Source organism: Oncorhynchus clarkii, chromosome 1, assembly GCF_045791955.1.
Source record: "Oncorhynchus clarkii lewisi isolate Uvic-CL-2024 chromosome 1, UVic_Ocla_1.0, whole genome shotgun sequence".
In the NCBI taxonomy this organism is placed as follows: Eukaryota; Metazoa; Chordata; class Actinopteri; order Salmoniformes; family Salmonidae; genus Oncorhynchus; species Oncorhynchus clarkii.
The window spans coordinates 73,437,184-73,461,362 of record NC_092147.1 but is presented as its reverse complement, the minus strand read 5'-3'; the positions used below and the strand labels follow the sequence as shown (position 1 = coordinate 73,461,362).

Below are 24,179 nucleotides of genomic sequence, written 5' to 3'. Positions count from 1 at the left end.
GAACAGGAGCTCAAGCAGTAGAACATTTGATATATTAGATTGCATGTATTTTTTAAGGAAATCATAAGAGCAATATATATTTTATCCATATTGTATTTATTGCTACAAAACTATTTTTAAAGTCATTTCAAGTTGTTCAAGAGAATTTCCTATCTAATCTGCATAGTGGCAGAGAACATTTGTCCGGCGCCCGTGAACAAGCATAGCGGAGTCTTCTTCTGTGACGTAATTGGGAAGTGGGTGGGACGTTCATGTAAATTAACTCGCATGATCGATGCAAAATTTGACAGATGTATTTATTGTTCTGCATATGCTAATGTTTCAAATAGGTTTAAGCCAGGGTCACATTCTGCCGTTGGCAGAGTCGTGAATGCTATTTTGATAGTGCTCTAGAACTTCCATCGATTACTTTTTCAATAACCACAAGCTGTCCTTTACTGCAGACTGCTGCAGTATATTTTTTTCAAAAAGATGACATCATCCTAATGTCCCTTAAAGGTATACAGCTGAGATACAGACATGAAACAAACGCAATGGTGGCTCCGGGAATGGAGTGTAATGTAATAATAGTCCGTTGTTCATAATGTCAGCAAAAACGGTGAAAATTAATGACTGTTTCATATTTTGACATTGGAGACCGCTGTGATCAAGCTTTTTAACTATTGGCAACGAAAGACGTATCTCATAGGCCAACAGGAGGAAAACAGACAAACTATCCAATCAGCTTGGCTGTTGGACCCAGGTGGTAAATTCTCCTGCTTCTCTCTGGAGTGTATTTTTTTGTATTTTCCAGCTTCCCCTACGCCGCCATTAAATACCAACAGAACGGTTGTTGGAAATGGGGATTAAAATGATTTAAAGCCCCGGAGAGACGGCAAAGGGACGGGGGGAGGGACGGGGGGGTTGTTGTACAATTGCATAGGTCTCGAAGCACCGCAAAACGGAGCACGGAAAGGTAAATATGAGGCTTCTGACCAAATAAAATATTGACTTCGGGACATACGGATTGGGTTTCTTTGGGAAGGCTCGAGTGGATAGAACCGGGGACAAGCTCGAGAACGGTTTGGTTGTGCTTGAAAGAGGAGTGTCAACACAGGAAAAGGTAAACAGACGCCCATGTTCAAACTGTTATGTAGTTAGCATGTCACAGTTGTGTCACCACTTTTGTATGATATATTGTTTAGAAACGAAGCTGTAAACAATAACGTTACCTTTAGCAATTCATCATGAATTGAATAGGTATCTTTATCTAGATTATTTTCATATTTACCAACGTTAACGCGTTAGTTGGCTACTGTTCGCTAACTAGAATTTCGACAAATACTGTAGCCCCTAGCGAAGCTAACGGTGTGTGTTGAGGAATCTTGTTTTTCACGAATGTGTTGATTTTTGCAGAGCATATTGACACACTTATAGAGTCGTCTGCTCTACTCATTGGTGTAATAGTCCGTTACTACGAAAGTAAATGGCAAATGTACTACTGGTTAGTTAACTAACTTGCTAGGTACAGTAGTTAACTGAGGTAGCGGTGGAAACCTAGTTAACTACGTTAGCTATCTAGCTAGTTGTAACAGATGCCATGGCAGCTTGCTAGTTAGATAACTAGCTAGGTGACCGATATCGTATTGACCACACTCTCCCTTCTAGTGACACTAACTAGCTAACATTACTAGTATGGCACATTGACGTAGGCACGCCCAACGCAATATGCGGTAGCAAAACTAGCTACCGTTATCTAGTTGTCTTGTTACATTGATCAGTTTAAATGGCTAAGTAGACTCAATGCACCGAGTTGTTTGAAACCAATCAGGTACCAATCCAGGCTGTAGACTGGTGGTTTCAACTTTAAAATGTAGTTCTAAACCTAGATCTGCAGCCTCTTGAAATGTGCGCTGCAACAAGTCAGGGAGTAGTGTTGTGATAATAGCTAACATATGTCTAAATTGCTTGAGTAATTGCAATCATTCCTCTATATGCACTTTGCCAGGTGTTTGTTTATGTCGAGGAATATTTAAAACCTTTTGAGTACTTCACAGAGAGAGTGCAGAGTAGACTGTTTTGCGCTGATCTAGGACCAACCTATCTCGCCCCTATTTAAAACCTTTTAGTTTAACCAAATAAAAACCTTACGGGCCTAGGTCAGAGCTTTGGGGGGAAACTTCTTAACTGCATTAAGGGTCATTATTGCTACACGTTTTAGTGTTGCCTGGTGTTTGGTTTCATCTGCCAGGTAACACAGCACTGTTGTCTGGCACGTTTTCTCTGTGTCACTGGATATGTTTAGGTGTCTGTTTTAAGTCATAGAGGCAAGTCAAGATTGGGTTGCGGCCTGCTGCTCTTGGCACCTTGCTCTGTGAGTTCAGCTGCACTGAGCCTCAGGCTTTGATTAACTGCACTGAGAATTAGTACCAGGTCAAGAGCACACATCCTTGTAGCTGTTTGAGCAGGATTGATATAAATGCCAAGGCTGTTTATCATGTCATGCTTATCCTGTTTGACAGTGTTCAACAATGATCCAGAAGTTGTGAAAAACAAGTGTTAATTTAGCTTTCTTTGTTTTTGTGTCTAAAAGTTGAGGTCTCTAACATCAGGTCTGTTACTTTATGTAATAGGCTATATGTAATAATAGGATAGGCTTAGCTAGACTAACTAATGATGTTCATGTTTTTACTTATGAAAACATTTCCTTTAAAACATGACATCAATTAAAGTCAAAATGTGTTCGTTCTATCTGTGATCTTAATTCTCTGTGTCTCTGCATGATGACAGTGCAGTCTGTCTGTGATCATCAAAGACCACTATAGCTCCTCCTCCTCAACATTTCCTGTGTTTCTGTTTCCCTAGCATCCTGCTTGCCTGTGTGATCTCCTTGAGTGGAGCTTTGGTGCTGAGCCCCTTCCAGCGGCAGCCTCTCCCAGCGTTGGAGCGACAATGACCGAGCTGGGTACCAAGTGGGCCTGTGAGTACTGCACGTTTGAGAACTGGCCCTCGGCCATCAAGTGCACCATGTGCCGCGCCCAGAGGCCCAGCGGGGGCGCCATCATCACTGAGGAGCCCTTCCGGAGCAGCCCCGGCCTGGATACCAGCCGCCAGTGGGAACCCCCAAGCCTGAGTAACAGCCCGCCTAAGGGAGGCTCTAGCCTCCTAATCTGCCCAGACTCCAGCGCCCGTCCCCGTGTCCGCATTGCAGACACCCCCGAGACCCCCTCCAGCAAGTGGTCATGCCACATTTGCACCTACCTAAATTGGCCCCGTGCCATCCGCTGCACCCAGTGTCTGTGCCAGCGACATCGGCAGGAGCAGCACCACCATGGACTGGCACAGCAGCCATGCAGCCCCACCGAGTCACCCCAGACCTCAGGCTCAGGATGCCGGACCGCACCCCCCTCTACCCCTACCGACCCCTGCGAGGAGTATAACGACCGCAACCGCCTCAACACCCGCGCCCAGCACTGGACCTGTGCCGCCTGCACTTATGCAAACTGGCCCAATGCGTGCAAATGTGTAGTGTGTGACCACCCTAGGCCCAATAGCCTGACAGAACCTATCGAACTGGCCTCTGAGCCAGAGAGCCTACCACCCTCCATACTCAATGAGCAGGACAGGGACAACAGGAGGGGGGGTTTGGGAGGTGGCGGCGGTGGAGTAGTGGGGTGCAGTGGCGGCCAGAGGAGGTCCCCACCCACATCCAAGCGGGAGGCGGAGGTTAAAATGGACTTTCAGAGGATCGAACTGGCTTCGGGAGCCGGAGTGGGGAGCATAGAGGAGCAGCAGGTGGACTTTAAAAGGCTCAAACAGATAAAGAACAGGATGAGGAGAACTGACTGGTTGTTTCTCAATGCCTGTGCAGGTGAGTCGGTGTGTGTGTCAGTGGGTGCAAAGAAATCAAGGTTCTCTCCCAACCCTGTTTATTTCTCTGTATTCCCAGCTGTGGTGAATGAGATGCTCATTATGGTTGAAATACCTCCCCTGTATTTAGGTACTTCTGTTGTTAAATGGGAGTTCTCTATCTTGGGTGGAATAAAAATATTATCTCTGTTGCCACTGAACAACAATTAAGGCTGCAAGTCTTGGAAAGCAGTAAGTGTTATATTGTACATTTTATGCAGCGATGTAACTGCTTCACTACTCATGCTGTGAGCAGCAGCAGCCTGTGCAAGCTGAGTGGGTGGATGGATGGATGAACAGTTGGGAACTGCTGTGCTGTGTTGACTGGAGCTAGAGGTTGAATTCCTGTCCGACTACAGTGCAGACGCATACCAGATCTTGCAACGCCTGGATAGGTATTTACCATATCAGCTAGCTGCATAATATGATAAAGGAATCTGGTTCTCGACTACAGTCTGACATGGCACACAACCATTAGTTAATGCAGTGTAGTCAGGTAAGCACTTGGCCAGAGGCTAAAGTGGCTACTTCCCATCCTCCCCGCTGACAGATATTCCCGTTTGCTAGACTGAACAGCATGTGCGAGACCACTATATGTATCCCCCAGCCTCTGTCAGGCACAGTCTAGGTAGTCTGTGTGAGTGACGAGGATACTCGGCTCTCCCTTTCAGAGGGTGTCCCTTGAAGCTTTGAATCAAGGGCTAGTCCAGACAGCCACACTGCCCCTTGAAGTTAGTGAAGGCAAGCCTCATAATGGTGACTGAGTGGATTCCACTGCTGCTGTCTGGACTACATTTCAGACAGGATTCCATGGGATAGCTAGCTTCCTCCCTACTGTTTATAGTGGAGTTGCCCCTCCCAGTCAGTTTGTCTGCTGATACAAATTACTCCCCATAGCAAAGTATTCTTTCCAGTGTCTGAGGTACCCAACTTATTACTGTGACGGGGAAGCTAAGCATGTCCTGTGTGTACTGCAGGGGAACCCTCACTGTCAACAGACACACACACACCCTGCCTTTCAGTCCCAGGGGCTGGTAAACAGTGGCCACAGCGTGTGGCTCTAGACAGCCTAGTAGCCTGCAGGCCCTGCACTTAAAATATCTGACTGGTGCATAAGTCAAAAATAAACAGGCATTCACATGGAAGATGACCTTCAGCTTTCTGTTCGCAGCCTGGAGCCCTGTTACGTACACTCTACTGGTGTAGCGTTACATGTTTTTTTGTATTCATGTTTAGTTGTTTAAACAACCTGGATGTCATGAATCACAAACGAGCCTACATTAGTTACCAGGTAGTATTTTTCACAATGATCCTTATTGGAAACTGCAAGTGCCACTTTCTTCAGTAAAATCTGTCATATAATTTTGCAGGCTAGGCCTTTGAATGTTTATTTAAAACAAAGCTAAGTCTGTAACATGGTGTCATTAAAAATGCTTTGTGGGAAGTACCCTCTAAAAATTGCATATGCAGGAGCAGTTTTAGTCTTGCTGTCTGTACTCTCCAGAAGCTAGGACGTGTGCTCACAAAGACAAGATGCCCATTTGTATTAAGGGCAGTCTGCTTGACTGAGGGAATGCTTGTCTGCTTTACGGCCCACTGGCTTATGCCACAGCAGGTTTATTAGCTGAGTTTTAACATTTTTTTCCTGAACAAACCATGCTGGCTGCAAGTGGTCCCTATGATTCAGGAGGGTTTCCCTGACAACCTGTGTGTGTGTCCCGTTTTACATATGGATGGGCGTCTGTTTGACACCTAAATGAATCGATAAAAGGAGTGAATGCACAGAGGCTACAATAGTAGTCTTGTTTGAGTGTGTGAGTGGGTAGATCAATTGAACAAAGAAGAAAAAACCCATCGAGACACTTCAGCCCTCAAGTACTGGAGTTGAATACCCCTGGGCTTAGCTAGCACATGAACTAGGCTACATGAATTGTCTGCAACTCAACCTGAAATGTGATATAATTGGTGATTATTATATGACTGAATAGGAATTGTTTTCACAGGAAGAACTTTGGATAATCCCAACCTTTTCAAAACATTACATTATGTGAAGACTTGCACATGCAAGGTGTCAAAAGTATCAACGCCATAACCTGTTTGGAAGATAATCTTTCTAGGCTACATGAAAGGCCTTTTCTATGTTGACATCTTATTTTGATTGGCCTATTCCAAGTAAGCACTAAGCAGGTGAAGATGCACTTGGAGACTTCTCCTTACATCTGCTGAAACCCTGCAGATATTAGCTTTCCTATTGACCTACATCTCGGTCCAGTTGTGCCATAGTTACTGTATGCATTCAGCTGTAGATCAAATCTCTTTTCTTTGGGAGCGTACTGCTAGCCCCGCATCGCACTCTACCTACCCTAGGCTATATCATGCATACTATCAGGAATTTAGCCATGAAGCTACTGTGGAAAGAAGTCGTAAAACAGGCAACGTGTGCTGTAGCTGGCGTGTGGCCACCTCTATTCTGAAGTGCTAGCCTGTTATGTGTCACTGGTTGTCACAAGCTACTGTTATGGCAGACAACCTGTGATGTGTTGCTGACGCTGCCAGTTGGAAATCTGTCAACAATTGGGAGCTACAGTAACACTACAGGCCTGTTGCTGATGCTTACTGTTCATCTGGGCCTCTGTCTGCACTTCTTCCTTGACAGGCCATTGAGGGCCCTGGCTTTCTGCTGCCCTGGGATCAAGCACACTGATAATAAGTGTCTCCCAGCACTGTGAAATGGAGATATGGACACATGGGAGAGGACTGGAGAAATGGAAGTGCTAAGCCTATATGCTATGTGACAGGTGAAATTGTAAACAACATTACTTGCATACGTAACATGTTAAAAAGGCCCCCACCAGAGGGCAATGCCGCCCCCATTTTAAACGTGATTCCTGTCCTATAGCAGAAATTGTCCTTAAATGTTCCCACCTCCGAAGAATGACTCAGGCTGTTAATACATATTCACGAATTGAGGGTGGGAATGTTGTGGGTGATGGAGAAATAACAACAAGTAGGGCACTGATGGCTGTCAGTGTAGCTAGCTAACAATGCTAACCTTATCTAGCAAGCTGTTAACTGTTGTTGCAACACCTTATTCAAAGGATTAGCCAGCTAGGCTACGGCTGGACGTGGATTTATCATAAGCATGTATGGACAACTTTACCACAGATGGATAGGGGAAACGAGTATCTTTTGACTTTATCTCCAAAGTTTTGGCATCTTCCGTGAATTGCGTTTGCGAATCTGCCATTTGAAATAGAAAGAATAAGATGAAGATCCAGAAATATGAATAGCATGGCTCTCACAGCTAGGGGAAGGCTACAATGACTTTGCTTATGATGCATGCCGCAAATGATATGTTACAACTCCCTGAGCACATCTGACACGAAACAAAACACCAATACTTGGATAATACTTGGATAACCGCATAAGAATCTTGTGGAATCTTCTTTCACGGCTGCCTTTTCCATCTAGGAAAGACCCTTGTGATTTCTATCTACACCAATCAAGCAGTGGAGCATGATCAACACTTTTTTACTGTTCACACAGGCCGTTTAAACAAAAACAATCTTCATGAGTTAGTAAATTGGATTTGTACAGGTGACGATTTTGTTTGTTTGTTTTAAAGCAGCACTCAGCAGTAGAAACCATAACAAAGCAATTCGACTCGCCCCTGTTTCTGTAAAAAGCTAAGAGATCCCTGTTGAAAGAAAAGTCCTGAAAACATGTTGGCTCACTTTTTAAAAAAGAATATGGAAAACAGGCTATAGGATGGAAAATACCAGTATTTTGACGTAGGTAGAGCCGACTAGCAATAGCTACCTACAGTAAAATATTAAAATCTATTTACTTTGAGTCAAATATCGATATCGTCTAAAAATAATAGCGCGATATATAACTGTAGCGAACATTGTGAGTAAAACATGCTTATATTTTGGGTTCTGATGGGGTTCAACCGTTGAACAAAGCTCATGTTATATTCTTCAAGAATTAATGGGAACATATCAAAGTCCAAATATGGGTGTAGCATCTGCTGATTGCCCCTTTTTAATGTGATGGTCATGAAAATATTGTTGGAGTTTTCTCTGTGCAGTGGAAGCCTACTGATCTGCACCTGGGACTAACTTGATCGCTGCAACATTATTGATGTAAATGAATTAAATAGGCCCTTTCCCCCATGTTCTGTGGGTAAAATCAGAGCGTTCATTCATTTTCTATCTTCAATAATTGTCAATGTTCTCCACCCTTCCTAGTATAGAGCAACTCTTTTGTATCCATTTCCTTTGATGTTTTGTATATGTGTGGTAAAGGGTGTGTGAGTGCTACTCTTGACTATGCAGGCAGGCACACCCAAACTAATGGACTGCTGTGAGAAGTGGTTGTGATCCTGTCTCTCTTCCTTTCTGACAAGCTCCAATCGGCACAGTTTGTCCTCCCACTCCTTCTCTTCCTACTCACTTTTTCCTCTTTTGTTCCTCAATATTTCTACTTTTTACGGCAGTTGAAAAACTCATGCACGCACGATCGCTCACACACACATACACCCTGATTATGCTGCAAAGCATTGTGTGGCCCTTTTTTGAGTGTAGAACAATGGTTAGCCAGGGAGTAATGTTGTGTAATATGCCAGAGACTGCTAAATGGGTATTCCAGAAATGATGCGAGGCTGGTAGTAGAACTGGAAATGTTCTCTACTTTGTTCTTCCCCAACACATTATAATGTTTTTTCAAGTGGTGGTTTTGTTTCAGTACGGTAGTGGTAGTAAAACTACCCTGGTATCTACAGTGCATTCAGAAAGTATAAAGACCCCTTGACTTTTTCCACATTTTGTTACGTCACAGCCTTATTCTAAAAATGGATTCAATTGTTTTTTTCTTCTTCATTGCTCTACACACAATATTCCATAATGACAAAACAAAAACACGTTTTTAGAAATGTTTGCAAATCTATTAACTGAAATATGACATTTGCATAAGTATTCAGACCCTTTACTCTGTTGGAGCACCATTGGCAGTGTTTACAGCCTTGAGTCTTCTAGGGTATAACACTACAAGCTTGGCACACCTGTATTTGGGGAGTTTCTCCCATTTTTCTCTGCAGATCCTCTCAAGCTCTGTCAGGTTGGATGGGGAGCGTCGCTGCACAGCTATTTTCAGGTTTCTCCAGAGATGTTCTGGCTGGGCTGATCAAGGACATTCAGAGACTCGTCCCTAAGCCACTCCTGCGTTGTCTTGGCTGTGTGCTTAGGGTCGTTGTCCTGTTGGAAGGTGAACCTTCGCCCCAGTCTGAGGTCCTGAGTGTTCTGGAGCAGGTTTTCATTAAGGATCTCTGTACTTTGCGCCTTCATCTTTCCCTCGATCCTGACTAGTCTCCCAGTCCCTGAAGCTGAAAATCATCCCCACAGCATGATGTTGCCACCACCACCTTCAGCATAGGGATGGTGCCAGGTTTCTTCCAGACGTGACAGTTGAACTCTTTGGCCTGATTGCCAATCTTCGTTTCATCAGACCAGAGAATTTTGTTTCTCATAGTCAGAGTCCTTTAGGTGCCTTTTACCAAACTCCAAGCGAGCTCACATGTGCCTTTTTACTGAGGAGTGGCTTCAGTCTGGTAGCTCTACCGTAAAGGCCTGTTTGGTGGAAGGCAGCAGAGATGGTTGTCCTGGAATATTCTCCCATCGCCACAGAGGAACTCTGTGTCAGTGACCATCTTCCCCGATTGCTCAGTTTGGCAGGGTGGCCAGCTTTAGGAACGTCTTGGTGGTTCCAAACTTATTCCATTTTAAGAATGATGGAGGCCACTGTGCTCTTGGACCTTTTTTTAATGCTGCAGAAAGTTCTGGGTACACATTCCAAATCATGTCCAATCAATTGAATTTACCACAGGTGGACTCCAATCAAGTTGTAGAAACATTTTAAGGATGATCAATGGAAACAGGATGGACCTGAGCTCAATTTCGAGTCTCATAGCATAGGGTCTGAGTACTTATGTAAAAAAAGGAATTTCTGTTTAGATTTTTTTTTAATACATTTGCAAAAATAGCCAAACTTGTTTTCGCTTTGTCATTATTGGGTATTGTGTGTAGATGTTGAATACATTTTAGAATACGGCTGTAACAAACTGTGTTTTGGCAAGGAATAGCCTACAAATGATTTGTTTGGTAAACTAAATAAGAATTTCCACCTTGTCCAACAAACTGCATGAATGACTATTTGATGGTCTTTTTTTATTTATTTTTAAATTTAAACAGAATTTTAGAGTTTGTACCATGTAACCTAACATGTCTGTTTACCTGCTCACTGATTCTCTACCCCCCCACACACACACCTCTTTCTGCAGGTGTGGTAGAGGGGGACCTGGCTGCAGTAGAGGCCTATAAGTCATCAGGGGGGGACATCGCCAGGCAGCTGACGTCCGACGAGGTGCGTCTCCTCAACCGGTCATCGGCCTTCGACGACGGCTTCACCCTGGTACACCTGGCCATCCGCTTCCAAAGGCAGGACATGCTGGCAGTGCTCCTCACTGAGGTCAGGACAATACACAGGCTCTGCAAATCTATTATCATAATGGTACAGGTCAAGAACTGTTGTCTTTATTCTACTGTACCAGTTGGGCTCGATTTGTATCGTCCGGTATGTAATCACTCCATCTCCAGGTTGTTCGTTTTATATTCATTAATGTTTTGGCGATACCACATATGCGCTCTGAGGACATAGTGGGTGTGATGTGTTATATTGACGGTAGGCTCTCTTATCCCAGGGTTAGTAAGGGGGTGAGCCTTGGAAGGACCGGCAGGAATGTGTCCCTTAAGGGGGAAGGGGCAGGGTCTACCTGGGGCCTGCTCAGAAGGGTGCACTGTTCCAGAAATTTCAGATAGAAATGGATTGTGTTGAACAGGGATTCAAATCAGGCAATTGAGTCTGTTCTACTCATTACATTCCTCTCTGCAACGCTCTGAACATTTCATCTGTGTGCCTGTGGCGTTCTGCATTAGCATCGAATAGCCCCCCGCGATATGCAACTTTTCAGGGAAGTCAGGAACCAATATACTCAGTCAGTTAGGAAAGCTAAGGCTAGCTTTTTCAAACAGATATTTGCTTCCTGTAGCACTAATTCCAAAAAGTGGAATAAGAATAAGAGTCCCTCCTCCCAGCTGCCCCCTGCACTGAGGCTAGGAAACACTGTCACCACTGATAAATCTACTATAATTGATCATTTCAATAATTATTTTCCTACAGCTGGCCATGCTTCCCACCTGGCTACCCCTATATCTCAGCACCCCCTGCAGCAACTTGCCCAACCCCCCCCCGCTTCAGTAGACAGCTGATGTTCTGAAAGAACTGCAAAAATCTGTATCCCTACAAATCAGCTGGTCTAGACAATCTGGACCCTCTCTTTTCTAAAATTATCTGCCAAAATTGTTGTAACCCCTATTACTAGCCTATACAACCTCTCTTTCGTATCATCTGAGATCCCCAAAGATTGGAAAGCTGCTGCAGTAATCCCCCTTTTCAAGGGGGAGACACCTTAGACCAAAACTGTTATAGACCTATATCCATTCTGCCCTGCCTTTCTAAAATCTTTGAAAGCCAAGTTAACAAACAGATCACCGACCATTTCGAATCTCACCGTACCTTCTCCACTATGTGATCTGGTTTCCGAGCTGGTCATGGGTGCACCTCAGCCACGCTCAAGGTCCTAAACGATATCATAACCGCCATCGATAAAAGACAGTACCGTGCAGCTGTCTTCATCGACCTGGCCAAGGCTTTCGACTCTGTCAATCACCGCATTCTTACCTGCAGACTCAATAGCCTTGGCTTCTCAAATGACTTCACCAACTACTTGGTTCACCAACTACTTCTTAGACAGAGTTCAGCGTGTCAAATCGGAGGGAGGGCCTGTTGTCCGGACCTCTGGTAGTCTCTATGGGGGTGCCACAGGGTTAAATTCTCATGCCGACTCTCTTCTCTGTATACATCAATGATGTCGCTCTTGCTGCAGATGATTCCCTGATCTACCTCTACGCATTCGACACCATTCTGTATACATATGGCCCTTCTTTGGACACTGTGTTAACTAACCTCCAGACGAGCTTCAATGCCATACAACACTCCTTCCATTGCCTCCAACTGCTTTTAAACGCTATTAAAACTAAGTGCATGCTCTTCAACCGATTGCTGCCCTCACCCTCCCGCCCGACTAGCATCACTACTCTGGACGGTTCTGACCTAGAATATGTGGACAACTACAAATACCTAGGTGTCTGGTTAGACTGTAAACTCTCCTTCCAGACTCACATTAAGCATCTCCAATCAAAAAATACATCTAGAATCAGCTTCCTACTTCGCAACAAAGCCTCCTTCACTCATGCTGCCAAACATACCCTCGTAAAACTGACTATCCTACCGATCCTTGACTTCGGCGATGTAATTTACAAAATATCCCCCCAACACTCTACTCAGAAAATTGGATGTAGTCTATCACAGTGCCATCAGTTTTTATCACCAAAGCCCCATATACTACCCACCACTGTGACCTGTATGCTCTCGTTGGCTGGCCCTCACTACATATCTGTCGCCAAACCCACTGGCTCCAGGTCATCTATAAGTCTATGCTAGGTAAAGCCCTGCGTTATCTCAGCTCACTGGACACCATAGCAACACCCACCCGTAGCACGTGCTCCAGCAGGTATATTGCACTGGTCATCCCCAAAGCCAACACGTCCTTTGGCCGCCTTTCCTACCAGTTCTCAGCTGCCAATGACTGGAATGAATTGCAAAAATCACTGAAGCTGGAGACCCATATCTCCCTCTAACTTTAAGCATCAGCTGTCAGAGCAGCTTAACGATGACTGTGTACAGTGAATCTGTAAATAGCACACGTGACTACCTCATCCCCATATTATTATGTTGCTCTTTTGCACCCCAGTATCTCTACTTGCATGTCATCATCTGCACATCTATCACTCCAGTATTAATGCTAAATTGTAATTATTTTTGCATCTAGGGCCTATTTATTGCCTAGCTCCCTACTCTTCTACATTTGCACACACTGTACATAGATTTTACTATTGTGTTATTGACTGTATGTTTGTTTAACTCTGTTGTTTTGTGGCACCGCTTTGCTTTATCTTGGCCAGGTCGCAGTTGTAAATGAGAACTTGCTTACCTGGTTAAATAAAGGTGGAAAAAAATTTGTCTTTCATGCTCCCTAGGTTGTATTTGCAGTAGGAGACAGTTGTATCATTCCTGTGTCACGTTCTGTGTCTAGGTGTCCCAGCAGGCAGCTAAGTGTATCCCAGCCATGGTGTGCCCTGAGCTGACGGAGCAGATCCGTCGGGAGGTGGCTGCCTCCCTGCACCAGCGCAAGGGAGACTTCACTTGCTACTTTCTCACTGACCTGGTCACCTTCACCCTGCCAGCAGGTCAGCCTCCCTCTGACCTATTATACACTACCTGCAGTAGTTTTATTTAGCCTCATTACTGTGTATAGTTATGTGGTAGTAACTGTTTTGCTGCTCTTCTACTGTAAAGCTTCTTGTCTTCTATGATGGTAGAATGCATGTTTTGTTGCATAATGGTATGGTTGTTTCTGAGTGAAATGCTTTCCCTAGTACCAGCGTAGGCTGAAGCAGCGTTTCCCAAACTGTGGGGCGCCCACCCCCATAGAGGTAGGGTAAGATAAACAAACACAGCTTAATTATACTACTAGAGAAAAATACTTACTCACACTTAAATCTTGTGATTGTATTTTTTTAGATTAAAAACATTACTTTTGATGGACTCTCGCAGCATGCTGCTCCACCTGATCTCTTCCCCCTTCTCTCTCCCAATAAACAAACCCTCACATCTGTGAGCTAACTTGGAACAAATTAAATGGTGCAGTCAACTTAAACATGGTCAATTCATAAGCACGAATAAAAATTATAAAGATAATGATTTTTTCCGAAGTGTGACGATAAGCGCATATTGCGAGTGATAATTACTAATGGTTATATTGTGCTCAATGTTAAGAGTTGAAAGACAACTGTGGCAGTATTATAAACCTTGTAATGTCTGGTTTTTAGTAGGCTGCAGAATTGGAGAAGGGCCTAATATTTCTCTGAATATCAGGCAGTATGCTCAAGCCTGTTAATCTACTGGAGTCAATCTGTCTCGCTCTGTTCCCCCATAAGAAAAGGGGGGGGGGGGGGGGGGGGGGGGGCATGACGAAAAGGTTTGGGAAGCACTGGAGAGATTTTTTTGGGGGGTGCTTTTTTTCCACAATTGCATAGTTCTAAAAGCAACTGTTGTGACAGTTGAAGAGATCAGGGTCTCAACTTTCTGTAGGTTTTCCATTTATTTCTCAACATTGAGCATTTTGGCACCGTTTTACAACCAAAGTAATTTGTACTGCTTTGAGATATGGAGCACAAAACATGTGTGGACAGTTTGAGGTCTATAGACTTCATTGGGTAGTATGCTGGAATGTTAGAGAAATCAATTACATTTCTAACTAGCAGTCTATATTTAGCTTAGTGAGTTGTTTTCACTTCCTTAAATGGAAGTGATATTAGTATGCAAATTAATCTCTATTGAACAAAATAAATCAAATTCTGGATCACTATATTGAGGGTAAAATGTAACAATGGCATAAATGTCTACCCCAAATGAATGAAAATCGCTGGTTTAGGTTAAATTGAATTATGCTTTCCCATTTGGACATGAAAAAATGTAACATCTATTTTCTGAATCATATGATCTCAGTAGCACTGTGAATGACTTTCTAAAATGATTGCAAATTGTTTCTGTTGTGTGACACGGTGGCAACATTTTGGTGAAACCAAATCATAGGCTGGTGCCACCAACTTAACCAGTGCCACCAGGGGAAAAAGTTAGTCTGGAGCCCTGCATTGCAAAATTGTATTTTCATATGTACCAAGTTTTTGCTAGTGTAAGTAATGTTGAGTCTCCAACTATTTTGGTTGAATTCCTCCTTGAGAAATATATCCTACATTGTGGTTGAAAATTAGAGCCACAGGGCTGGTAAGCAGTGATGTCTGGTTATGCAGAGTATTTGGGGAGCGTGCATTGGCTTCCGGCCGCTATAGAAGCCTCGCTGTTCTTTTGCACAACGTCAATGCATTCATTTGTTGAGCTGAAGAATAGCCACTACTGTTGCGAAGTTCTCCGAGCACACAAAGTAGCTCTAGTGTGGAAAGAAAAGGACACACGCACAACAAAACATGTTTTGACATTGGGTAGAAAACAGTCAAATGTGGTGTCTGTAGCTTGCAGTGTTGTCAGTTTTGTTACAGTGCAGCTTTGACTCCTGCTAACCTCAAGGGAATTAAACCCAAATCACTTCATCTTGGCTTGATTTTTAAGGCGTGTGCAGGTCAAGACAGATGCGCGTTCTTCTCCAAGCTCCAAACTTCATTTCACTATTGTCAAATAAATACTTGCTCTCTAACTTCCCCTTTTTTGTGAAGTTTTTGGAACTGTATCATGTCTCCCTTGTATTGTGTATCTCAAACCCATTGAATACCACTGTCTGTTTTTCTGTACAGATATTGAGGACTTGCCCCCAACAGTTCAGGAGAAACTGTTTGACGAAGTGCTGGACCGAGATGTACAGAAAGGTGACATTTTGACTGACTTCCTGTACATTTCAGTAACTCGCAATGCCACTTTTACTGAATCATGTGCGAGACCCTTGTCATAGTCGACAGTGGAGGGCATCTGTATAGCTTCCTATCCCCTCTACTAAACGAGAAGGCTGCTGTATAGTGTTGTATTACAGGTCTGTTCCCTGCCTGCCAACAGTGTGCCTTCCCTGCCTTCCTGTCTGTTGGCCTGCCCTTATTGTGTGTGCTTGCGTCTGTGCTAATCGGGCTAATTGAGTTTTAGGATTTCCCTGATCCCTTACTGAATGACTACTTCCTCCAGGGACACAAACAACATCAATGGGTTCCACACTGATTGCTTACTCTCTCTAGGGTGTCTTATGACCTGTTAAGCTCCTCAGAGTTTGCAGCACCCCAAGGGTAACACGCCAGTGTATGGGAAAACAAGGTGACTAAAGTCATCTCTATACTCTCCTATCTCTGTCTCTACTATGATGAAGCTGAGAAGGCAGGTGTATCACTTATCCTTACGCTTGATCCCCTCTTTGAAATATCATAATTCCGGGTTCCTTTCCTGTGAAATATCATAATTCTGTGTTCCTTTCCTGTGTGTTCCTTGTTGTCCGGGACCGTACCCCATTTAAAGTTGTGTAAAATGGTTAGGGTTAGTTATGGATCGCAGAGAGCACTAACCTTTCTAGTGCCACCACCTGTCATGTCGGTAGCATCAAGGTGGCCCCTCTATCCGCACCTTGTCTTCATACATAGTGCAAGTCCAGCATCCCAATGGTGTCCTCCTTGCCATCACTGTACCTCCCTATACTTTACACTAACGGTCCCCAATCCAAATGCTCATTGACTTGATTCATTGAACAGGGATATTAGTGCTGGGCTTGGAACAAAAGTTTGCATGTAAAACCAAATAGTGGTTCATTTTCAAAATAACCCCATGTCTCTCTCTCAGAGCTGGAGGAGGAGTCTCCCATCATCAACTGGTCTATAGAGCTAGGCACGCGGTTGGACAGCAGGCTGTATGCCCTGTGGAACCGCACGGCCGGGGACTGCCTGTTAGACTCAGTACTGCAGGCCACTTGGGGCATCTATGACAAGGACTCTGTCCTCCGCAAGACCCTTCACGACAGCCTGCATGACTGCTCCCACTGGTGAGACCTGGGTCTGGGGCGTGTAGCTGGCTGGGGATGGGGAAAGGATGAGAAGGCGATGTGATTGTTTATTTATGTAAAAATTATAATTTTGCAAAAGGTAACACTCACTTGACCTTTTACCACATGGTGTTGGTACAGGGCCACTGATGTGTGTTCTGTCTGCAGGTTCTATACACGCTGGAAGGAGTGGGAGTCGTGGTACTCCCAGAGCTTCGGCTTGCACTTCTCACTCCGAGAGGAACAGTGGCAGGAAGATTGGGCTTTCATTCTCTCACTGGCCAGCCAGGTATATACACACACACACACACACATTTCATATCAAATGTATTTATAAAGCCCTTCTTACATCAGCTGATATCTCAAAGTGCTGTACAGAAACCCAGCCTAAAACCCCAAACAGCAAGCAATGCAGGTGTAGAAGCACGGTGGCTAGGAAAAACTCCCTAGGAAGAAACCTAGAGAGGAACCAGGCTATGGGGGGTGGCCAGTCCTCTTCTGGCTGTGCCGGGTGGAGATTATAACAGAACATGGCCAAGATGTTCATAGGTGACCAGAAGGGTCAAATAATTATCACAGTGGATGTCGAGGGTGCAACAGGTCAGCACCTCAGGAGTAAATGTCAGTTGGCTTTTCATTGCCGATCATTCAGAGTATCTCTACCGCTCCTGCTGTCTCTAGAGAGTTGAAAACAGCAGGTCTGGGACAGGTAGCACGTCCGGTGAACAGGTCAGGATTCCATAGCCGCAGGCACAACAGTTAAAATTGGAGCTGCAGCACGGCCAGGTGGACTGGGGACAGCAAGGAGTCATCAGGCCAGGTAGTCCTGAGGCATGGTCCTAGGGCTCAGGTCCTCAGAGAGAGTTAGAGAGAGCATACTTAAATTCACACAGGACACCGGAAAAGACAGGGGAAATACTCCAGATATAACAGACTGACCCTAGCCCCATGACATATAAACTACTGCAGCATAAATACTGGAGGCTGAGACAGATTTCCTTATGCATACAGACATGAAGCTTTAAGACTTTTAGGTGGCAGGACTTGAGTTGGGATCAGCAGTGTACTGTAACATGCAAAATATTAAGAAATTACGGTCCATGAATTATGCCATACTGCTCTGACCATATAGGAAAGAATGAGTAAAGCTTATAGGAAAGCCCCTAAAGTGTATGAGAGCATCCACTGTTGTGCAACGTTAAAGATTCCTGTATTTCATTTAAGACAAAGAACCAACAGAGGCATTTGCCTAAGGTTTTCTTTTAATACTTGAATCACATGGTGTTTACAGTATCGAGGCATGACTGACCAGGTGAATCTAGATGAAAGCTATGATCCCTTATTGATGGCACGTATTAAATCCACTTCAATCGGTGTAGATGAAGGGGAGACAGGTTAAAGTCATTTGATACATGTTCTTAATGTTTGGTATACTTGGTGTATAATAATAAAGAATCTGGCTTAAGATATTGCTGGTCGTACGTACAATCAGGCTAGCGTAATACCTAATAACAAGTAATAGCTCAAATCTTAATAGTATATTTTGCATCTATACTCCACAAAGGTAGTTTAACATGCCTCTCTCTTTGTGTTGTTTCTCTCTCTACAGCCTGGAGCCAGCCTGGAGCAGACTCATATTTTTGTTCTTGCACACATTCTTCGTAGACCAATCATCGTCTATGGAGTGAAGTATTACAAAAGTTTCCGTGGTGAAACACTTGGGTACACCCGTTTTCAAGGTAAGGTGATGTCTGTTTTCTTTGGCCTCGGTCTTAAATTGGGAGGATTTTAAAAATGTTTTTTTTTTTTTTTTTAAACCTTTGATGTATTAAGCTTTAAATCATGACAAGCACAAAATCTCTAAAAATAGTGTTGTAGATTTATCTCTCCTTGTCCAATTAGATTGACGGTTTGGATAATATCTGCTAAATCAGACCAAGCCCTTTTGATGTGAATTAGGCCCAGCACATGAATCGTGGCACAAGGATGATGCTATTTTTCGACTGGGTTTGCGGATTTTGCTCAAATAGTGAATTCAATAGTGAATTTTCCGTATTCAGAGGTGTTTTTGATTTATCACAGCAGTGCGTCACGGATGGAGGGACTAGATCTTTTTTGGGGGGGGACTATCGAATAACATTATTTGTATAATTTCGGATCCTTTATTATATATATATATATATATATATATATATATATATATATATATATATATATATATATATATATATATATATATATATATATATATACATACATTTCACACATACACACTACCTTTGGAAGTATTCAGACCCCTTGACTTTTTCCACATTTTGTTACATTACAGCCTTATTCTAAATTGTATTAAATACAAATTGTCAACAATCTGCACCCAATACCCAATAATGACAAAGCGAAAACAGGCTTTAAGACATTTTTGCAAATGTATTAAAAATAAATATCACATTTGCATAAGTAGTCAGACCCTTTGCTATAAGACTCTTAATTGAGCTCAGGCACATCTTGTTTCCATTGATCATCCTTGAGATGTTTCTACAACTTAATTGGAATCCACCTGTGGTAGATTCAATTGATTGAACATGATTTGGAAAGGCACACGCCTGTCTATATAAGGTCCTACAGTTGACAGTGCATGTCAGAGCAAAAACCAAGCCATGAGGTCGAAGGAATTGTCTGTAGAACTATGAGACAGGATTGTGTTGAGGCACATATCTGAGAAAGGGTACCAAAAAATATCTGCAGCGTTGAAGCCAAGCCCTTTTGTGGGGAAAAACTGATTCTGATTGGCTGGGCCTTCAAGGGCATAGGCCCACCCACTGGGGAGCCAGGCCCAGCCAATCAGAATGATTTTTTTTTTCCCACAAAAGGGCTTTATTACTCCTCAGTTTTATCAGCTGTCCAGGTGGCTGGTCTCAGAAGATCCCGCAGGTGAAGAAGCCCGGATGTGGAGGTCCTGGGCTGGAGTGGTTACATGTGGTCTGCGGTTGTGAGGCCGGTTGGAAGTACTGGCTAATTCTCTAAAACAACATTGGAGGGGGCTTATGGTAGAAAAATAAACACTCAACTCTCTGGCAACAGCTCTGCTGGACATTCCTACAGTCTGACTTACCTAGTTAAATCTTTAAAAAAAATAAATAAATTGCATGCTCCCTCAACTTGAGACATCTGTGGCATTTTGTTGTGTGACAACTGGACATTTTAGTGGCCTTTTTATTGCCCCCAGTACAAGGTGCATCTGTGTAATGTTCATGCTGTTTAATCAGCTTCTGATTCATGGATTATGATGGATTATGGATTATCTTGGGAAAGGAGAAATGCTCACTAACAAGGATGTAAACAAATGTGTACATCATATTTTTAAGAAATGTGTATTTCTGGGATCATGAAACATGGAACCAACACTTTAAATGTTGCATTTATATTTTTGTGTGTGTACACAAAAGTATGTGGACACCTCTTAAATCTGTGGATTTAGCTATTCCAGCGACACTGCTTGCTGACAGGTGTAAAAAGTTGAGCACACAGCCATGTATTCTCCATAGACAAATGTTGTTAGTGGAATGGCCTTACTGAAGAACTCTGTGACTTTCAATGTGGCACTGTAATAGGATGCAACCTTTCCAACAAGTCAATTTGTCAAATTTCTGCCATGCTAGAGCTGCCCTGTCAACTGTAAGTGCTGTTATTGTGAAGTGGAAACATCTAGGAACAACAATGGCTCAGCCAGGAAGTAGGGCACACAAGCTCACAGAACAGGACCGCCGATTGCTGAAGCGTGTGACAGTCATCTGTCCTCGGTTGCAACACTCATTACCATGTTCCAAACTGCCTTTGGAAGCAACGTCAATAGGTGGACACCTCTTCAAATTAGTTGACTCGGCTATTTCAGCCACACCCCTTGCTGACTGACAGGTGTGTAAAATCGAGCACACAGCCATGCAAGAACTGTTCGCCGGGAGTTTCATGAAATGGGTTTCCATGGCCGAGCAGCCACACATAAGCCTAAGATCACTATGTGCAATGCCAAGCGTCGGCTGGAGTGGTGTAAAGCTCGCCGCCATTAGACTCTGGAGAAGTGGAAATGACTTCTCTGGAGTGATAAATCACATTTCACCATCTGGTAGTTCGACGGATGCCAGGAGAACGCTACTTGCCCAAAAGCATAGTGCCAACAGTAAAGTTTGGTGGAAAAATAATGGTCTGGGCCTGTTTACTGATGGTTCGTGCTGGGCCCTTTAGTTCCAGTGAAGGGAAATGTTAACGCTACAGCATACAATGACATTCTAGACAACTTTGTTGCAACAGTTTGGGGAAGGCCCTTTCCTGTTTCAGAATGACAATGCCCCCATGCACAAAGCGAGGTCCATACAGAAATGGTTTATCAATCGGTGGAAGAACTTAACTGGCCTGCACAAAGCCCTGACCTCAACTCCATCGGGATGAATTGGAACGCCGACTGCGAGCCAGGCCTAATTGCCCAACATCAGTTCCGACCTCACTAATGCTCTTGTGGCCTTAGTAATGTAAGCTCTCTAACGATTGTCTGCCTGTGGTAATGTCATGCTAATAGAGGAATGATATAGGCTAGCGTTTGTGTTAAGGTGCGACTGATGGCCGTCCATGGAGGGTGGGAAGGAGAAAGCTATTTAAAAACACAAAGCTCCAATAAAAACACAATGGCAGACTGTTGCACAGAGAGGGATAGCAACTGTTCTAGACGCTTGAACAGTGGTTTGTGGTTTCAGTTGCGTTTACTTGCACAGGCTGTCTGGTGGGTTAGGAGACTGACTGAATAATCCAAGGAAAAAAGTGTCCATTGTGTTTGGGAAACTGTTGAGCAATACATGTTCCTTTTCTTTTGGGTCTGGTCATTTTTGGTTTGTTTTCTCCTTTTCTGTCCTGAGCCCGCTACAACTCCCGTACGGGCTTGGGAGAGACGAAGGTTGAAAGTCATGCGTCCTCCGATACACAACCCAACCAAGCCGCACTGCTTCTTAACACAGCGCCATCCAAACCGGAAGCCAGCCGCACCAATGTGTCAGAGGAAACACCGTGCACCTGGCAACCTTGGTTAACGCACCCGGTCTCTGGTGGCACAGCTTAACCACTGTGCCACCCTGGAGGCCCCTTTTCTGTCCCTTTTGGCTCTTTTTGATGACCTCCCTTTCTCTCTCCAGGTGTGTACTTGCCCCTGTTGTGGGAGCAGAGTTTCTGTTGGAAGAGTCCCATTGCGCTGGGCTACACGCGTGGCCACTTCTCTGTCCCTTTTGGCTCTTTTTGATGACCTCCCTTTCTCTCTCCAGGTGTGTACTTGCCCCTGTTGTGGGAGCAGAGTTTCTGTTGGAAGAGTCCCATTGCTCTGGGCTACACGCGTGGCCACTTCTCTGCACTGGTGGCCATGGAGAACGACGGCTTCGACAATCGGGGCGCAGGCGCCAACCTCAACACAGACGACGACGTCACCGTCACCTTCCTACCGCTGGTGGACAGCGAGAGAAAATTGCTCCACATCCACTTCCTCTCAGCACAGGAGGTAGGAGGGAGCTCCCGCTGTGGTATTATGAATATGGTCCTCTGACTGGCTGCTTTAAGAATTTAGTCTAAATCTACTAGTCATGTTGATTACGTAGTTCTATTATACCCTCTGCTTAGTGACTATAGTGCAAAATGTATGTTTAGTAGGAGTCTTTTGCTGTTCTCGTGAAGTGGCTGGATTGTGAAATGTAATTTTCTCAGTATGAGAGCATCCTGTAAAGGTAACTGAAGAGATATAGTCTCATGGTAGATTGTGTGTGTCTGTCCGTGTCAGATGGGTAATGAAGAGCAGCAGGAGAAGCTGCTGAGAGAGTGGTTGGACTGCTGCGTGACGGAGGGCGGAGTGCTGGTGGCCATGCAGAAGAGCTCCCGCAGGCGGAACCACCCCCTGGTCACACAGATGGTGGAGAAGTGGCTGGACGGCTACCGACAGATCCGCCCCTGCGCCTCGCTCTCCGACGGCGAGGAAGAGGAGGAGGAGGAGGATGAGTGACAAATCGGGTGTAGGCGGGATCCCCAGAGGCAGGGGTCCAGTCTCGTTTTTTGTTTTTTTCCCCCTTTCCTGACACGGACAAACTGAAAGGGGAGGGAATCCTGAGCCTCACCGCACCCTGGCAGAGGACACATACGAATATCTTAGACTGACAGAAGAAATGGTCCACTGCTGCAAAAAGACCTGGGGATGATGGGAAATAAAGGATTATAGTATACTAATGCTATTTATCTTTATTGATTTTCTAATGTAAAATCTTTATCCAAAAGTGTAAATGCATGTGGTTGTTTAAAAAAAGAAGTATAAGGAAATATACCAGCATCGATTCAAACATCTTTCTGTTCATTATGGGCACTGACGAAGCACACTTGCAAAATTACTGTTGTTTTTCCAGTTGAAATAGTTGGCTTGTTTTTTTTGATGGGCAGTGACTAAGCCAACATATCTTTGAGTCATGGGACCCAATGGAGAACTGGCTCGATTGTGTAATATGAACTTAATTCTTAATACTAAGCACTGCACATTTATTGAAATACATTTCTATATGAATATAACTGCTTGAATAAAGGTAATTTATTAATCTTTGAAATGGCAGTTCAAAGTCACTAAGGTTTAGGAGACAGATCATACACATGGATGTTTAGTTTACCTTTTTTTCCGACTGGCTGAAATGAAATGTCTTGTTTTTAATTTCATCTCCAAACCAATTTTACATGTTTATTTGTTTGGGAGCTTTTGAGCTAAGGAGAGCTTTGATTCTCTGTATTTTTCTTTCATTTATTATTTAAAAAATATTTTTTAGGCTGCACTAACATTTTTGCGGTGAGGAAAATAACAACCATCTGTAAAAGTTGACTTCAGTTCTCGTGTGATTCAGTATCTCATTTGAATGGTTGGTGATTTTTGGGAGGAGAGAGTAAGACATTCAAAGTCAACATTAAACCAGAAACGCACCAGTTTCTTGTCATATTCTCATATTATTCCTCCCTGTCAAGTTTAACCCATGGTACCTGTGTTTTATTTTTCTCTAATGTATATGTGAACATCTTGAATTGAGTTTAAGGTCTTTGTGAGAGACTGCACATAAACCAAAGTTGTAAAATCATGCTTTAGCAGTGAAGGAAGTTTCTGTTGGGTTTCCTTGCCGTTGAGTACTGTAACTTTTATTTTGGTGTATTACAATGTAGTTATACACATTTTGAGCATCACCTGTATGTTGCTTTGTATTTATGCAATAGTTGCAGATCTGACTGATGGTTTGTGGATTTAGGTAAAAGCCTGACCTCGCTTTAGCGTGTGTGGCACGGACAGGAAAAATAAAGGAAAAACCTTTTTAATGTCCAATTATGAAGTCTCTAAAACGTCTGTGATGTGGTGTTTGAATGTTTCAGTATGAATTCACTACAATTTGATGCACCTGGTTATAGATGGTCTACACTTTGTCAAAGGAGACCATCCTAAATTATAATGGGGGGGCCCTGGGCTAGAGCA

The 24,179-nt window shown here is 43.8% G+C and overlaps 1 protein-coding gene across 1 annotated transcript; it reads left to right on the top strand.

The window, feature by feature from the left end:
- The first annotated feature begins 239 nt into the window (after nt 1-239).
- On the top strand, nt 240-24,053 carry LOC139411929 (ubiquitin thioesterase Zranb1-like). The gene is made up of 10 exons (XM_071158694.1): nt 240-1,102; nt 2,845-3,850; nt 10,226-10,413; nt 13,160-13,313; nt 15,438-15,509; nt 16,459-16,657; nt 16,826-16,946; nt 18,267-18,396; nt 21,964-22,193; nt 22,470-24,053. The coding sequence occupies exons 2-10, from the start codon at nt 2,932-2,934 to the stop codon at nt 22,686-22,688; spliced, it is 2,232 nt and encodes a 743-aa protein (XP_071014795.1). The 5' UTR covers nt 240-1,102; nt 2,845-2,931; the 3' UTR covers nt 22,689-24,053.
- Nucleotides 24,054-24,179: the final 126 nt, after the last annotated feature.